This window comes from Salmo salar, chromosome ssa08, assembly GCF_905237065.1.
Source record: "Salmo salar chromosome ssa08, Ssal_v3.1, whole genome shotgun sequence".
Classification (NCBI taxonomy): Eukaryota; Metazoa; Chordata; class Actinopteri; order Salmoniformes; family Salmonidae; genus Salmo; species Salmo salar.
Genome location: NC_059449.1, coordinates 13,376,327 through 13,395,290, shown reverse-complemented (window position 1 = coordinate 13,395,290; position 18,964 = coordinate 13,376,327). Strand labels below are relative to the sequence as shown.

The 18,964-nt window shown below is 43.5% G+C and overlaps 1 protein-coding gene across 3 annotated transcripts in view; it reads right to left on the bottom strand.

Annotated features, from left to right (window-relative positions):
- LOC106610192 (mineralocorticoid receptor) overlaps window positions 1–18,016 on the bottom strand; it is a 93,110-nt gene extending 75,094 nt beyond the window's left edge. For 2 of the 3 annotated variants that reach the window (XM_045722748.1, XM_045722750.1), the window contains exons 1-2: window positions 17,572–18,016; window positions 13,702–15,648 (exon numbers count right to left, since the gene is read on the bottom strand). In XM_045722748.1, coding sequence (XP_045578704.1) covers window positions 13,702–15,629 — 1,928 coding nt within the window. In that variant the 5' untranslated portion in view covers window positions 15,630–15,648; window positions 17,572–18,016. The remainder of the gene's footprint in view (window positions 1–13,701; window positions 15,649–17,571) is intronic. The other variant, XM_045722749.1, reaches the window with a different exon arrangement.
- Between the last annotated feature and the right edge of the window lie 948 nt (window positions 18,017–18,964).

Here is an 18,964-nt window from a genome sequence, read left to right as displayed (position 1 = left end):
AACAGGACACAACTGCCCTCGTTGATAGTGTTGTGGTTTGACCAGTTGCAGTTTGACCCGTTTTTACGGTAGATGGCTTAGATTCAAATCTGTAGCCTTCCGAGTCTTATATTGTAGTTTGGCCAGTTTTTACAGTAGATTATTTTGATTTGAATCTGTGCTCTTCTGACTTTATAAGAAGTGTCGGCAAACTTCAGTCACAGAGATGGAAAGAGCCTCTATTTGCCATGTACAGCAGGGACAAACTGACAGTCACTCTGGTATGACTTGTCCGTTTTTATTGGCTTTCAACATCTGGTTCTAGAATGTCCGTGACCCTGTTCTAAGCACAGAGGACACCAGCCCATCAACATAAACAGAATCTTACTGTACATAGATTTGTCCGCTCCATGGCATCTGTTAGTGACTGCCTCGAACATGGGATGTTAGTAGCAGCACAGTACTGTAGGAAACTGGTGTGGGCTGAAATATAAAAAGTAATGGCAAAACACAACGTACACTTCCAGACTGAGCCTATGAACCGGACATTGTGGTGATTAGGCTAGTCAACCTCCCACACCTCGGGGGAATGTAAACTGATGTTTTATTCCTCTCATTCAGACAGTCATTGAAAGAAACATCTATATGGACAAAAGAATCCATACGAAGTAGAAAATATCCATAGTAAAATCTAGTTACGAGCGTGTGAAGTGTAAAGGGGCCCTATTAACAGAGCATTGTTAGTATAACTCAGGGCTCAGGGGTCAAGGGTTAGGGGAGTGCATCTGTCATGTGAGCAGGGACTGACGTGTTGGAGTTATGGTTGTGATGAATAGGATCGGAGGGAGGGCGTTGGCCCAGGAGTGTCAGGTTAACATTGCGTGGGAAGCTCTACTGGCAAGTATAATAACCAAGGCTATGCATTATACCACACCACCTATTCCATTGTAGATATAGGCTGTTAAACTGTAAGACCATATGTAGGCCACAAACTCTTTCTTTCTGTCCCCTGGTTAACTTGATGATTGTGGAAACGCCTCTAGGCTCTATTGTGAGTGACTTGGATCCCTCCCTGGGCTGGTATCAAACAGGTCTGCTCAACACCTTTCACACGACCTGTCAAACAAGCTATCCCGCAGGACTGATGGAATGGTGTCAGCCGAGTACCTGAACGTCTATGGTCTTGAAACAGATGTTCTTACGATCATAGAAGAATTACTGTGCACATGTTGCCGGGGTGTAAGTACGTACACTGGAATGGAAGAAAGAACTCCAGGCATCTCAAACTTGTCAAAACAACCCAAGAAAACATCCTCCACCTCCAAAAACAAACCGGCTGCAGAAGCTTTTGCACGTGTTCCTTGTCAATAAACTGGGAAAGACATCAGAGGAGAAGTTTAGAGAATGAACTGACAATAGACTACTCTGTTCAAAGAAACTACAGTATGTGGAAGCCAGGGTACATTTGACTGTGTGGATGGATATAGGGAAAACAATCGGCTTTCAATGGAAAATGTAAGGGCAGTAAAGCGACACACAGTCATTTACCATGGAAACGTTTGTAGTCTACAAGCTCTTTAGTCAGGTTACTCAGCTAGTTTTTCAGAGAGGCCCTAATGAACACTCCTGGATGTAGCTTGACAGACACTCAGCCCTGTTAGCCCTGGGGTGTGTCTCAAAAGGCACCCTATTCCCTATGTAGTGTGCTATTTTTGACTAGAGCCCTATGGGCCCTGGTAAAACATAGTGCACTAAAGAGAAAGGGGTGCCATTTGGAATGCAATCCTGGTCTACCCAAGGCCAAAGATAACAACTGTTGCCTGGGCTGATACAAAGTGAAACTGAAGCACACTGCTAGCTAATGCATTGAGCATAAATAGGTCAGACTCCCCCTCTGAATAATGGGGAGAAAAGTGGACTGGCGCTTCCAGAGAGGGCACCACATAAACAACATGTCACAGCCATATCTAGATGGGCTACAGTGCAGTGTTGGGGCAAGGGTTGTTGTTTGGCGTTGTTTACTGAAGATGTGCCATAGTGTTAGCTATTAGCTGAAGCTGTGTCATAGTGTTAGCTGAAGATGTGCCATAGTGTTAGCTATTAGCTGAAGCTGTGTCATAGTGTTAGCTGTTAGCTGAAGCTGTGTCATAGTGTTAGCTGAAGATGTGCCATAGTGTTAGCTATTAGCTGAAGCTGTGTCATAGTGTTAGCTGAAGATGTGCCATAGTGTTAGCTATTAGCTGAAGCTGTGTCATAGTGTTAGCTGAAGCTGTGTCATAGTGTTAGCTGTTAGCTGAAGCTATGTCATAGTGTTAGCTGTTAGCTGACGCTTCTCCTAAAGGAGCTAGTTTCATTCCACAAAAACAATGTGCCACAGCCATCTAGAGGGCCTAAATTTTGTTGTTGTTGTTTTGAGTTGTTTACTGAAGCTGGGTTATTGTGTTAGCTAAAGCTGGGTTGAAGGAGCAAGCTAGCTAGCTGCATTACTACCTGTGTTTTAAGTGCCGACTGGCTGGATGGCTGGCTGGCTGGCCCAAGCCTCAAAGTATGTGAGTGAGCCATCCATTCAGACCGTAAACTGCAAATTATCACTCCAGATGTGTGCTCCAGTTATGCCTTAAGCGCCGGATTAAATGCTAATTTGCATTAGTAAGATTTACTCTGCAACGGGTATTACTTGAATTTGCATCGAGAGGAAAAAACACTGTTAGTTTTCTCTGTTTGTTTTTTTAGACAAGATGGTGCTCCTGCAAGACAATATTTTTTGTGTTCTAAATGAGGTCAATCTCCTAAAAATCAGGAGTGTCTTTTGTGGCTGGAACCATAATCTCACAGTATGGGCCACTGTAACTAACAACACAACCACCCTAACCCCTTCTGGCTTACTAACCCAGGGCAAGTTTGTATATAAAACATTGCTCCTATTGAAGCCGGGACAGAAACCCACCTGCTTAACAGGGCTAAATCCAAATAAAAGCCGCCCTGTCTCCCTAACTGATTAGACTGAACCAAGCAGCTGAAACCAAGTGGCTGGTGGCAGCCGAAACAACTGCAGACAGTAAACAGGGAATGTCTGGCCTGTGCCAGGTACAGTGCAGTAAAACCAGGGCCAAGGGGTTGCCAGTCCTAGGGCAGTGCACTTTAGAGAAACGTTGTGGGTCCACAAAGCCAATTGACAGGGAACACAATGGTTCTAGTGTATCCTGATCTGCCATTTTGGATCTAGGTTGGTCCAGGTTGCCCTATGACCAGGTCTTCTCCTAAAAAGACACCAGGCTATTTGGACATGGCAGCCAGGCACACTCGTAAACAAGACATGGGAACAAATATCTCTCACCATTGCTGTATGAAAATATCACTGTCAAGTCAACATTTTTCAGGATGCACAACATGGCTTTCTTGCAAACAATACAACAGCCTGTAAGTCACACAAGTGTTCTAGGGCGCCAGAGCCACCCCAACACATACACTCACACAACCTGTACACAATACCTTTGGATCTGTTCTACATAACAGGGGCCATTGTGGGTCAATGTCATTGTCATTAACACAAAAGCCCTGGCAATTACAGGATGATTCTCTAACCCTACCCTCCATCCCTTCCTGCAATAGGCAGCCATTTTGATTCCTGCTAAACCAGTTTACCCCTTTTTAAGTCTTGGTCACCCAATTGCGTCTGCGTCAGCTCTGCGTGTAATGTGATACAGTGTCTTTTCTATGGACTGTCATCAGACCCCTGGAAGTCTCCTTTTACCTTGGCTGGGTCACTGTATCAGAGCTTGTCCCAAAGGAGCTACATTATCAGAGCCTGTCCCCAGGGTGCTACATTATCAGAGCCTGTCCCCAGGGTGCTACATTATCAGAGCCTGTCCCCAGGGTGCTACATTATCAGAACCTGTCCCCAGGGTGCTACATTATCAGAGCCTGTCCCCAGGGTGCTACATTATCAGAGCCTGTCCCCAGGGTGCTACATTATCAGAGCCTGTCCCCAGGGTGCTACATTATCAGAGCCTGTCCCCAGGGCGCTACATACATGATTTTTGTGACAAAGTCGAGCTCCCAATTGCCTGAGTCATAACAATCTACCAGGGATTTTATGGGGTGGGTTTTTATGGGTGCAACTCAAGACCCGACAAAGCACAGAGCACACTGACTGACACAGCCGTTGTTGTTTCCCATAGACCGGGTTAGAATATAAAGAGAAGCTCTGTGTGAGACTATGCTACTACTACTGTAGGTCGATGCCATCACATAGCCATAGTGCTAGCCATTTCTTCAGATGTATTAGACATATTCTGAAGAGAACAGCGCGTATGTGTACGTGGGTGTGTGTTGACCTAGTTAACGGACTGCTGAAGCAGAACAATTAAAACATTTTGGATGTGTTTTCCTTAATGACATCCATTTCCGCCTATGTCAGTGAGTCGAGTCCCGTCATGTCCAGCGATGAGCTAGCTGTTAGACTAAGTAAACACAGCAGTTCAGAACTTGAATACAAACTCCAATTAAACATGAATGATGAATTGAGCCATGCCCTTATTTGGTCAGTAGAGCAGATCAGAATGCAGAAAGGAAGACAATGATGCACTGAGAAGGAGAGGAGGGAAATCCACTCAGAAAACTCAACTAAAATGTAGTATGGATCTCACTCAAAGAACTAAACTAAATGTAGTATGGATCTCACTCAAAGAACTAAACTAAATGTAGTATGGATCTCACTCAAAGAACTAAACTAAATGTAGTATGGATCTCACTCAAAGAACTAAACTAAATGTAGTATGGATCGCACTCAAAGAACTAAACTAAATGTAGTATGGATCTCACTCAAAGAACTAAACTAAATGTAGAATGGATCTCACTCAAAGAACTAAACTAAATGTAGTATGGATCTCACTCAAAGAACTAAACTAAATGTAGTATGGATCTCACTCAAAGAACTAAACTGAATGTAGTATGGATCTCACTCAAAGAACTAAACTAAATGTAGTATGGATCTCACTCAAAGAACTAAACTAAATGTAGTATGGCTCTCACTCAAAGAACTAAAGTAAATGTAGTATGGCTCTCACTCAAAGAACTAAACTAAATGTAGTATGGATCACATTGCTTTTTATAGCTCGGATGAATGTGAATTATGTCCTTGTCCATCAAACCGATAGAAATCAAACATTTGCTACCTTAAAATCCATCTGGACACAATTAAGTTACCTTAATATCAACATTGTACAATCGAATTCTTGTGTTATGAATCGTAGCCTACACCAACAATGAAGAACAAACTTAAAGGGGCATTGTGGAAGCTCATAAACAGTCGTCTATATAAATGATATGAGCCTCAGTGTCTTGACAACTCTTTCAGCAACTAGGCCTGACACTATTCTCATCCATTTCACACAGCTTTTATTGATAGAAACCAGGGCAGTTGTCACAATAATCTCATGCTTTGTGTTGTAGTGGAAGAAGTATACAGTTACATTCTCTTCATACAGTATGTAAAAGAGCTTAATGACGGACAGGGACAAGCCTCTGTATGTCAGCGATAGGTAATAAAGTCTGAACACACACACACACACACACACTGTGCCTACTGCCTACAGTACGGCCCACCCTGGAAATTTGGGCAAGTTTCATCAAACCCTGCTTCAAGAAGAGGTTGAAATGAGGACAGGCATTCTGATCCCAGCAGGGAGGGAGAAGGAGAAGGAGAAAGGTACAGTCAGAGAGAGAGAGAGGGAGAGAGGGGAAAGGAGGGAGGGAGGAAGGTACAGGGAGGGAGGGAGGTACAGTAAGAGAGAGGGGAAAGGAGGGAGGGAGGAAGGTACAGTAAGAGAGAGGGAGGGAGGGAGGGAGGGAGGGAGGGAGGGAGAAAAGGGGGGAAGGGAGAGAGGAATGTACAGTCAGAGAGTGAGAGAGAGGGGAGATGCAGCAACAGAGAAAGACAGGGAGGTAGGAAACTAGTAGTTACCGCTGTATGAGTATCAATTAATTAGGTCATATCCTTCCTTTCTCCTCTCATCTTTTTATGAAGAGTATCATGTTCAGTGTTTCTAACTAAGGCCGTCTTTGAATGTAATAATACAACATTTATTTCATAAGACAACTGTAATAATTATTTTATTTTAGTCCATAGCTTCAAGTAATTATTTTTGAGCACATTTCTCTCAAAATCCTTGTAGTGATAATAATGACTGGTGTTTTTATATATCACCCCTGTGATACCTCCAGTCTATGACTAACTTCCCATCTGTTAGCTCTGTCGTTTATTAACTCCTCTTTTATCCAGCATTATACCGCACTCAACATAAAATAGTGTGTGTATGTCACACACTCGCATACAAACACAAAAGTGAGGACCAGACATACGGTAGTTCTCATGTGACCACGTGGAATTAGCAAAGACCCAGGCTTCAATGTCTTTACCTCCTCAAGGAACACCTTCCTTGCTAGGGCAGGTAAAGACACCTTGGACATGAACCCCCAACACCCCTGTCTCACATTCACATCCCAAACGAGCAACTAACGTCCCTCAAAGCCTCACAGCCCACAATGCACCGGGGCCAGCCGTACCGAGCCACACCACGAGGACGTGGATTTAATTAGATATTAGTATCCAGCCGCGTCTGAATTAATCAAATCAATGCCACTCATTAATTTAGTAGAAGAACATACAATTAAAGGGCTATTATCGTTCTCTCAGGAGTCTGCCCTTTCATCCTGCCAGTAGAACATTGGGACTTGGCCCAGGTCCAGAGGCAAAGCGTTCTCTTTTCCTTTTTAACCGGCACTTCCTCTCCTCCGCCTGACTCGATTCTACTCCTCTTCTCCAGGCTGGTGCCATAGAAGTACAATGACTAGATGTAGTATGTGCAAAAAATAAACATCGGCGTAACTTTAAATCAATACTCTCTTTTATCCATAAGCATAACATTTAGTGGGAGGATGATAGAGAAATATGTTTTCTTTTTGTATTTGCATGTTTATGGTACTGATTTAGACCCAGCCACCTACTAGGTACCTACAAGTGTACTGGGACTTTTAGGTTCTATCTTCATTTGGTCCCTGGCCACATTGAGTTCAACACTAACATAATTTCCATGACTTAATGGTGCTTGACAGCATTTATCCTGTAAGTAGCTCGTCGTTTAGGATGACGTCTCAAGAGTTTTAAACAAAACTCTAGAAATGTCAACACACTGTAGCATAGTCCCAGTCAATGCTTAACAGGGCACTCTCTAAATAGGGTGACAAGAGATTTGGAGATTTAGGGAATGAGCACACAAATAATCCAGCACCCAAAACTAGGTCATTTTATAATAATATATTTTGTTCAGATAATGTATCATTTGATCATGGCTGTGTATATCTCAATTGAGGAGGTAAGGAAACTAGACTGAAAATAAGATTTTAAGCTTTTACATAGACTTTGAAGTAGTACTGTATTGTACATGGGACTATAGGGTCCCCTACAAGCTTTAAACAGTAAATACTTCTATCGGATTTCCTACAAACATACAGTCAAATATAATCTTATTTAAATACAGCAGGGGAAATCCTCCGCATTCAAAATGTCAATCTCTGCACCGCATACAGCTGGCCACCTGTTTCTCCCAAAGCACTGAAGCAAACCAGGCTCTGACAGAAAATAATTCTGGGCCAAGGAGATTCTTTTTCTCTCTCTCTCTTTTTTTTTGCTCTTGTGAATTAAAGTTAAAACGCTTTCGCTCTGAGTAATCCAGACTCCTCCGACGAACAGTCATTTTTAATTAAAAACATTACCCCATTTACAGAGGAAACCAAAGTGAAGCCTGAAAAAAATAGTAACTGCACAGGGATTTCTCTCTCTACTTCGACCTAGCACTCTCTCGATTTTCTCTCTCTCTCTTTCTCGATTTTCTCTCCCTCTCTCACTCTCTGTCTCTCTGTTTCAATCTTTCTTTCTCTTTCCCTCCTTCTCTCCCGCCCTCCCTCTCTGCCATCCAACGCTTCAGTTGATCAAAGGAAGTTCCAGTTTCTTGCTGGTTTTTAATGGTTATGTAACTTTCTCCTGATGAAATACTGGCCTGGGCACAATACTAACCCATCCAGAGCTGAACTGGACCATAGAATTCCTGCAATTGGACTTTTTGGGGTTATGTGATCCTGGCAGGAAGTCAATCCAACTCACACTGCGGCAACGCTTCGCTACTTGGAACGATTGTAAACACCCTAATAAAATGTAATTAATAGGTACCATATACAATGTTTACTGAGTAAAACTGAGTCCAAAAAACTTTGATTAATCACATAAAAACAAGCAATATCAGCACAGGAATATAACTAAATAAAGCAATATTTCTTAACCACAGGCATATGGGTCTTCTGCAGTGCAGTTTTGATTGAACCCCTCCTCTTGTGATGAGCTATGTGTAGTTGGAATGAAGTGTTGTTTCTCTGAGAGCAGCAGGACTCTGGCTAGTCTTCCCCAGTGTGTGTTTGATTGAACCTCTCATGTGAGGAGCTAAGTGTATAGTTTTATAGAGAGGGGCAGTTCCAGAGCTGTGTCTGTATCTGGGTCTCTGCCATACGGCCAGGCCCCACCTCTGACTGTCATCCTGCCTGACATTAGGGGGCTAAGCTGTATCTCATTAGGACTACGGTGGCAGTGATCCCGTCAACATCACTTGAAGCTCTGGCTCCCACCATAGGGGAAGAGACAGGTTGTCTCCAAGGTAACGGCCAGATCATTTGGCAGGAACTGCATGCCTTGTTATCCCACAGAAACCCACAGATACTGTAGGCAGGCGCAGCTGGCACACATGCACACATACACACACACACACACACACACACACACACACACACACACACACACACACACCAATACACGTGCGTAAAGACAAACACACGTATAGTCACTCCACTGCACATAGACATCAGCTCCCTCTCTGCCAATCAAACATCCGGCTATTCCTCTGTGTCCAGTATTGATTTAAAACACAATGAAGCCAAGGGCGGACCAACCGTTTAGGAAAAACCATTGAGTTAATTTGCTGCTCGTACCCTAGGGATAATCATTCTCACTGTTGAAAGAGAAATAGATTTCTGTTAATCATGAGCCAGCATTATTCAAATCAGTGGGGGGGGTGTCAAACCAGGCCAGATATCTTGAAAGAGGGGGTTAGAGAGGGTTATACAAGCAGAGTCAAGTATTTAGGTCATAAACGGCAGTTGAAAATTGTTTTTTAGGGGGGTTGTTACAGTAAATGACATGAGTTTGTATATAACCATAGAAATTGAACTGACAGAATGGCGTGTACATCTAACTCATTCCCACCTGATCTCAACTAAGTCACTGGGCCCATATTCACAAAGAGTCTTTAGATTAGGAGTGCCGATCGAGGATCAGTTACGACTTTTAGTTCATAATGAATAACATTTTATGAACATTGTATAACCTGACCCTAGATCAGCACTCCTACTCTAAAAACACTTTTGGAATACATGCCCTAACCCCCTGTCACATACTCTACTGTACATCCTGAATGCCAAAAGTGGACTGACCATTCCATAGCCAGGTATGACAAGAATAGCCCTGATCAGACAGCCAGAAGAACTGGATGAATTGTAGCATGGTCTATCGATAGGAGGTCAATGGGACAGGGACTGACCTCCTGGACCAACATAACAGCCTCAGGACAAAGGCTGACATGATCATTGCCCCATTATTAACCAGCCTGATGGTGCTATTGGTGCTATTTTGAGTGAGACTGGATAATTGTTGTAGATCTGTTTGTGAGTGTGTTCAAATAAAGTGTTTGGGGAGAGAGAGAAATCATTAGTTACGACCAATGATGTATATAAACCCTGGATTGCTGATGCTATGTATTGGCCATTGAGAGGCTTTGAAGTCACCGGTCGGCCATATTGGCTCTTCCCCCAGTAGGAGCAGTCCTCCATAGGAATGAATGGAATTCTACAGTATTTCAATGAAATGTTTTAATGACAAAATTACATGTATTGAAGTATCTTTTGCTATAGTGGGGAAAGTAACATTGGTAAGCTAAAAAATATATACTAAATGAAAATATATCATGTATTTTTTATGTTTTTATGTTTAGCTCAAATAATATAATTTAAGATTATGCATTAAGGTGTCTGTAATACAATACAGTGAGGGAAAAAAGTATTTGATCCCCTGCTGATTTTGTGCGTTTGCCCACTGACAAAGAAATGATCAGTCTATAATTTTAATGGCAGGTTTATTTGAACAGTGAGAGACAGAATGACAACAAAAAATCCAGAAAAACGCATGTCAAAAATGTTATAAATTGATTAGCATTTTAATGAGGGAAATAAGTATTTGACCCCCTCTCAATCAGAAAGATTTCTGGCTCCCAGGTGTCTTTTATACAAGTAACGAGCTGAGATTAGGAGCACACTTTTAAAGGGAGTGCTCCTAATCTCAGCTTGTTACCTGTATAAAAGACACCTGTCCACAAAAGCAATCAATCAATCAGATTCCAAACTCTCCACCATGGCCAAGACCAAAGAGCTCTCCAAGGATGTCAGGGACAAGATTGTAGACCTACACAAGGCTGGAATGGGCTACAAGACCATCGCCAAGCAGCTTGGTGAGAAGGTGACAACAGTTGATGCGATTATTCCCAAATGGAAGAAACACAAAAGAACTGTCAATCTCCCTCGGCCTGGGGCTCCATGCAAGATCTCACCTCGTGGAGTTGCAATGATCATGAGAACGGTGAGGAATCAGCCCAGAACTACACGGGAGGATCTTGTCAATGATCTCAAGGCAGCTGGGACCATAATCACCAAGAAAACAATTGGTAACACACCACGCCGTGAAGGACTGAAATCCTGCAGCGCCGCAAGGTCCCCCTGCTCAAGAAAGCACATATACATGCCCGTCTGAAGTTTACCAATGAACATCTGAATGATTCAGAGGACAACTGGGTGAAAGTGTTGTGGTCAGATGAGACCAAAATGGAGCTCTTTGGCATCAACTCAACTCGCCGTGTTTGGAGGAGGAGGAATGCTGCCTATGACTCCAAGAACACCATCGCCACCGTCAAACATTATGCTTTGGGGGTGTTTTTCTGCTAAGGGGACAGGACAACTTCACTGCATCAAAGGGACGATGGACGGGGCCATGTACCGTCAAATCTTGGGTGAGAACCTCCTTCCCTCAGCCAGGGCATTGAAAATGGCTCGTGGATGGGTATTCCAGCATGACAATGACCAAAAACACACGGCCAAGGCAACAAAGGAATGGCTCAAGAAGAAGCACATTAAGGTCCTGGAGTGGCCTAGCCAGTCTCCAGACCTTAATCCCATAGAAAATCTGTGGAGGGAGCTGAAGGTTCGAGTTGCCAAACGTCAGCCTCAAAACCTTAATGACTTGGAGAAGATCTGCAAAGAGGAGTGGCACAAAATCCCTCCTGAGATGTGTGCAAACCTGGTGGCCAACTACAAGAAATGTCTGACCTCTGTGATTGCCAACAAGGGTTTTGCCACCAAGTACTAAGTCATGTTTTGCAGAGGGGTCAAATACTTATTTCCCTCATTAAAATGCAAATCATTTTATAACAATTTTGACATGCGTTTTTCTGGATTTTTTTGGTGTTATTCTGTCTCTCACTGTTCAAATAAACCTACCATTAAAATTATAGACTGATCATTTCTTTGTCAGTGGGCAAATGTACAAAATCAGCAGGGGATCAAATATTTTTTTCCCTCACTGTACATGTGGCAAAATTAATGTAGACATTAATAAATGCAGTTCTAAAGCTTCCAAAATATTTTTTACAACGTAAGGGAGTGCTAAAATGGAGGCACGGTGGTTTCAACACAGCGCCCCCTATCAGTCAACTAGTGTATATATAAATCATTGGTTGCAACCACATTGGAACACATTGACCCATTGTGCTAGCCTAGTTCCTAGCAGTAGTGGGCCTAATCTTCTCTGCTTGTCTCTGGGGAAAACCAACAAACACAAACATACCAAGCCAGGCTCCATTGCCACAAATAATCACATGTATTTCTCTTAGGGAAACATCTGACTATCAAGGTTTTGTAAGTCAGGAGGGGATACCGTTTGCGGATTTGTTTAGTGCTTCCTGCACTGACTCGAGCTTGTAAAAATGCAATAATAAGCAGGGCATTTACAATGTGCCATGTCGTGCATACGTTTACGACTTCGGTGATCAGCTTAGATTTTATACCACCATTAATATACATCCCCTCTGTGAAATGAAAAAATTAAGAAATATATCACACCCAAAACAAATCCCAAACTCTCCAAATACCCGAGCCATAATCATATCTTCATATCTTTAAATTAACTGTAAACAAATAAACAAGCTCCTTCTGCAAGGAAGGAATTCCTTATGTAAATCCTTCACATACTGAAATTGCAACAAAGTTGGACAATATTTTCCAATTTCCTGGTTGGTTTCATAGCTGTGATACTTTTGTTTTATTCATCCTGGATCTTAATATCATAATGCTGTATTTAGCTTCACACTCAACTGGGACATCAGATAAACTGTTCGAACAACAACTGTGTCAAAGTTAGACGTTGCCATATTTGCCTGTGCAAAACAAACCGTATTTCTGCATGTTTGTTTTTCTTTGGTGGCCGGGGCTCTGCCCTGCAAGGCAACTGTTTGTTTCCTACATCTGGCAACAAAAGCATGTGATCAATCATTCATAATAATTTATGACGTCGCCACATAATGGCCAGCCCAGGCTCGTAAAAATATATTTGCATTACACAAGGTCCCTTCAGCACATCTCAATAACAATACAATAAATGTTGTTTTTGTCCATACACATAGCTCTGATAAGAGAGCAAACTTTAGCCTCTGTTAGATACAGTAGAGAATAGGGCCAGGGCAGAAGTGTATGTTGCGATGTTGCTATCCCATGCTGAACCCCATCCCTTAGTTCCTGTTCTCCCAGCTAAGCCAACATCCCGCTGCTTTTCCCTTTCCCAAGTGTAACAGTCTTGCTTCCGTCCCTCTTCTCACCCCAACCTGGGCTTGAACCAGGGACCCTCTGCACACATCAACAACTGACACCCACGAAGCATCGTTACCCATCGCGCCGCAAAAGCCGCAGCCCTTGCAACGCAAGGGGAACAACTACTTCAGGTCTCAGAGCGAGTGACGTCACCCGATTGAAACGTTATTAGCGCGCACCACCGCTAACTAACTAGCCATTTCACATCGGTTACACAAGCCTTGTTGATATTAGTATTTTGGTAGTCCCCGACTCGGAGCAAACGCCCTTCTTTAACCCCTCGGTCCTGAGCAACATGGTCTTTAAGTCAGACACACTGTCCCCTTCATTCATCCTGTCACAATGTAGTAAACAGACTCAGTTCCACCCAAAAGCTACATAGCAGGGAGCATCTCTCTGCACATGAGAGCCCTTGGATTATACCACTGGGTGTGCTTTGTGCAGATGCTGTGGACAATCCATCACGTCTTATAACAAGTCTAAAGTAACATAACAGTTTCTGAGCCAGCACTCTTACTGTACTGGAGTTGTGCAGCAGCACTACAATCCCACAATGCAGTTTGTTTTCTCTTTAAACTTTTCTATTTTGAAAGTAACAAACATTTCTGAGCCAGCCAGCTGCTCTTACTGTGCTGGAGTTGTGCAGCAGCACTAGAGTACCCACAATGCTGTTTGTTTTTGTCCATACATCGATTTCTTTCTTACCTTGACATGCTGTCTGGCATGCAGCCGTGACCTGGATAGCCTTCTCCTCTTGGACCCTGCGACATGCCGGGCCGAGATTTCCACGACTCCATTAACGCGGTAACAGGCGAAATTAGATTCAACAAGGGGTTCGTCCCGTGATCCCTTGGGTCGTGCCGTGAGAAAGACATTGTCCCCTGCGCTCCGATCTGGTAGTGAAACGAGTGTCCGCCTGAATTAACACCCACAATGGCCGAGGTGGGCACAACGTTGTTGTTGTTCTCTTGGTAGTAGCTGCCATCGTTGTTCTCTTGTTTAACTTTAGACAGGAGGTTGTGGGGGAACACGCCGGCTTCGTAACTGCCATTCATCTCCGTGCCCGGAGGTCCCAAGATCCCAGAGAGACTGTATTCGTCAATGTTGTCCCTCAGAGACAAGTAGGTGATCTCGGACGGACCTGACTGAAAGAGACCCATAGAGTGTTGCTGCTGCTGGTCAGTGTAGCACTGAGGATTCATGCATCCGCCGCCATCTTTGTTTGGCTCACTCTTTATCTGTGTGATGAAAGGTGAGCCATTGCCGGGGCAGCCCGTGGCCTGGTTACACTTTGTGTTGTTGCTACCGTTACCCAGACACATGCTCCTATAGTCCGTGTCGGGTTCATTCTTGATGAACTTCACCATACCCATGTGGTCCAGGCCTACGTTGAACATCTCCCCATCCACGCTCTCCACCTTGGGGAACTCAAACTCCTTGAAATCCTGCTGGTCTCTTCGTCCCTCGGGACTGTTGGAGTCATTCTGGACCAGGCCCAGTTCACTAGCAGGGCTGGACACAGCAAACCCACCCCCGCCGCCAGAGGAGTTCCTGGGGCTCGAGGACATTGCCATGGGGCCCCCGGTGGTCGGACTGGAGATAGACGATGAAGCCCTCATGTTGTTGGTGCTGCCAGTGGGGCTGGAGACAGACGATGACCTCATGTTGGTAGAGGTGCTGTATGATGGTGGGGAGCGCACGCTGCTCATGCTCTGGGGGCTGGAGATGGGCGAGCGCATCACATTGAGGGGGCTGGTGAGCGGAGGCGACCCCACCGTGCTGGAGCCTGCCGGGCTGCAGGTGGCCGAGTTCCTCCTGTGGACGTGGTTGTGGGCCAGAGCTGGTCCAGCAGCATTATGCTGGTTGACGGGGTTACTGATGGTCGAACAGGCGAACGGCCCCCCAAAGCAGGTGGGGCTGGTGGTGGACGAAACTAGGTTGTTGCTGCCCCCGGGGCTGGAGATGGAGCTGGGCGTCTGGGGGCTGCAGGACAGAGACATGCCTAAGACGGCTGACCCTGCTGGGGTTCCAGATGAGCAGCAATCCCCTGGGGTGGAGCTAGGCTGCTTCGGGAACCCCGTAGAAGGGGACTTCAACTTGGGGCTCCCCGCGGACGCAGCACACTGGCTGTCCTCGAGACAGAGGCGCCTGCAAACTCCCGCTGGGTACATCTTCCCCGGACTACAATGGCCCCCCTGTTGACCGAAGCCGCCAAAGTCTGTGGCCTCCCTGGCCGCGTTCATGTACAAGCCCATGGATTCAGCCACAGTTTTGGACAGCTCCTTGGAGTCCATCATCTCTGGCTTCCTCCCATGGAGGGAACTGTTAAAGAGGGGGAGAACAAAAGGCTGCCGTTGGTTCTGGGTCAGTTTGAGAGTAGGCTGCTGCTCTGGCTTCTTCTTCTCTTCGTTGTTATTGTTACTCTCCTTGCTGTCGGCTGTGTTGCTGCTGGGGGAGCAGCTGACATTGACTATGTCCATCAGGACATCACTGTTGCTGTTCAGGTTCAGGCTGTCGGCCTCCTCGGCTCCGCTGCAGCAGTAGTCCATGGCACTGCTGGGGACATGGGACCATCTGTTCTTCTCTGTGTCCGTGGATCCTTCGAAGAAACTTGGGTATCTTTTGGTCTCCATCGCTGGGTCATTGATTTACCTGCAGGTTGAAGAAATACATTAATTTGATGAATGCTGTTTAAATATGAATTCAAAGTGGTAGGGTATTTTTAATGCATTATTCACATAGCACGCAAAAGCCACTGGAATCTCACATTGCCGAAGCTGAGAGCATACTACTGAATATAAAAACTGTAATTTAACACGAATATTTATTAAATCATGAACAGTGTAAAGTATTTATTTAATGGATGGCAATTTCATTAAGATTGACTTAAGTGTGTTTTATAGCGGGAAAATTATGCCAAACATCTACAGTATCCAAGTTAAGTATCCTTTTAAATCAGCAAGCATTTTCTCTGTCAATCAAGTCTTATTCATTTCTGCAAAATCATTTAGACATTCCTCCTCACTTAGTTAACTGTTTATTTGCTTTGGTTTTTAAACTAAGAATCCCTGAAATGGTTATACAGGGGAACTTTGTCTAAGTCACGGTATCCCAAATGGCACCCTTTTCCCTTTAAAGTTCAATACTCTTGACCAGAGCCTTATGGGGGAATAGGGTGTCATTTGGGACAGCCTAATCATGTTTGGAGACCTGAGAATATCTCTGGAGGGGGGGGGGGTCATAGAACGATTATTAAATTATTATTATAGATTGTGTGTTGTCATGTCTGAGTAATAATAGTTCTATGACTCAATTCCCCATCACACCTTATCATACATAACAAGTTCCTTCTTATAATGCATTTCTTTAGATGTATGACATGATAACTTCTGGTTTGCCGGATTAATTGCACTAACTGTACTATTAAATCGCCAAGTCAATAGTTTGATTTAAAAAAAATACATCACGTAGTTTTATAGTGTTCATTTCCTCCTCTTGGGCACTTCCATTGGATAGAGACAGACACAGCGTCACATAAACTATCATCACGCCATTCACGGATTGGTCCGACTATTCTGTCAATCCCCTATTGTTTTTTCAGACACAACATAGCTGCGACATAACTTGAAAATGGTATCTATCTTTGAGCGTCTTCTGGAAAACATATAACAACTTTTGAGAATAATTAAATGCGCAATATTGACCCATGCTATCACATTTAGCCCTTTATATTATGCGTAATGTAATGTTGTTGTTCCTAAACTTATGCCCTGGTAAACTTATGTTTTAGCCTACTGTCAAAGAGAAGGACTAAAGAAAAACACTGATATTTTGATTGAGGTGACCTAATTACCGGTTAGGCTATAATAAATGAGAAAGCTTATGAGATAGGATAGTTGTCGACGCATAAACTACAAAAACAGGTAGGCTACATGCCAGGTTGTAACGACAGATGAAGGCTATGCAATATTTTGGGGGGCAATCTGATCTACCAAGATGCACATCACAGTTTTGACATTGATGGTAACTGATCGAAGAGTGTGCAAAACTATTTCAAAAGTGCATTGATAGTTAGAATGCAGGTCATTTCAGACATCGCAGTTCTGCAGTGACAGCAGAGCAAGCCGTACTTTTATCCATTATTTATTATTGTAAAGAATGACTATCTGATGGAAATGTCGCTGGAGACAAAGTTCAAATTGTTATTAACTGACCTTTGAAAAGTCATAAACAACTGATTTTAAGTTTAGATTCCATAATAAATAAATGCGCCCAATAGCCTGCTGGGCGCAAATAAGTCAAATTATTATTATTATTATTATTATTATTAGGCTATTTTTATTGTTTAGCGAGAAAGAGAGCAGCCTTTAATTGTATTTATAGTCTATACTGTAGGTCACAATCTGTCCGAGCGGTCCCCCAGGATATAGTTCAAAGTTAAAGATTTCCTGAGGATAATTCAGGTGATAATTCAAGTGGTTTACATTTCGTATAGGGAGTTCACATATTAATCTAAATATTATAATAACCACACGTCTTTTACCTACCTCGAGCTATATCATTCTGCGCTCTTACCTTAATTACGACATTCAGATTTGTCAAGTGGCTGTGTTGCTGGGCGGCAATAATCCAGAAGAGAGAATAAAGACACGAAACCAAGCCTGTACCTTATTTCTTCTTCTTTACAATATCCCCCACTTCAGCTATTCTGCATTTTCTCTTGCCATACATCCACTAGTTTCAGTTCTGACAGCTCAACGCACAGAACAGTAGGCTAGAACTCTGCTGAGCTGCGTAGCCTATATCACTCGTAATCCTCAACATCAAGACGCTGCTTTGACACACCAGTCGAGAGCGACATATAGATCGGACGCATCAGATATTCTCACATTCGGACCATAATTCCGCAGATTTATGATTTTCTAGCCCTTCGATAGAATGACTGATAAAAACAGCGAAGGAGTCAGACAGACTTGCAGTGCGACGTCATTCTGTGCACATGAACCCTCCTCCTGTAACGAGTGCAATACAAACTCTGAAGGGGTGGCGGGGACGAGAGAGGGAGAGTGGAGGGGAGGGAGGGAGGGGAGTGCGTTCGGTCGCAGGCTCCTGAACACAGGTACGCTATTGCGCTGGAAATAGGGCACCTTTACATTTGAAGTATGGTTGAGTTTCTCCGTTTTAATACTTAATACTCAACATGCTTTTTGGATAGGAGGAGACCGTCTCAAGAGCGTTGAACGAGATGAAATAAACATGACAGCTGTCAAAAAATTGTTTAGATAGTGTAGAACAGAATAATACATTGCAGTAGGCTATAAATACGACATTTACTAATAGGCCTACATTAAACTTGAATAAATTACACAGCAGGCCTATTCAACAGTAGGCCTATTCATGTTGCAAAAAAAAAAAGGTATATGATGCATATTATGCATCGTTTACCACTTTGAAATCTCAGTATTGCTCTTTGACAATGGCACTGTGCTTTGCAAGGCTGACATTTTGCACATGTATCTGTAATAATGTGCTGGTGTGAGGTTATACTAACTGTATGCCAACTTGTTGTTTGAGTAAAACACCCACAGCCCCTGAAGTGGATATATGTTAATAGCTGTCTGACATATAGGGCATAGGCCTAATGAGACTGTTACATCTTCCCCCTTGGCAGGAACTGGCTGCATAATCTATCAACATTTCTTAGTCAGAGATAGCTTATGAAGATAAAACCATCAACACCAGTAACTGTTTAGTGCCTATGAATCATAAATAAGCATCAAATTAGCCTTAATGATGATATGTAGTGGGAATAACACATGATAATACACAAGTCAGGTTCAGATGAAGAAAAAAAAAACATTCTGCTGTGTAGTGTTAGCAGAGTGAAATCAAAACAGGATGTTGGTGCTTTTCCTCTGACTACATCCTTTGATCTTAGATAGGAGTGACTAATAACCCATAATATATA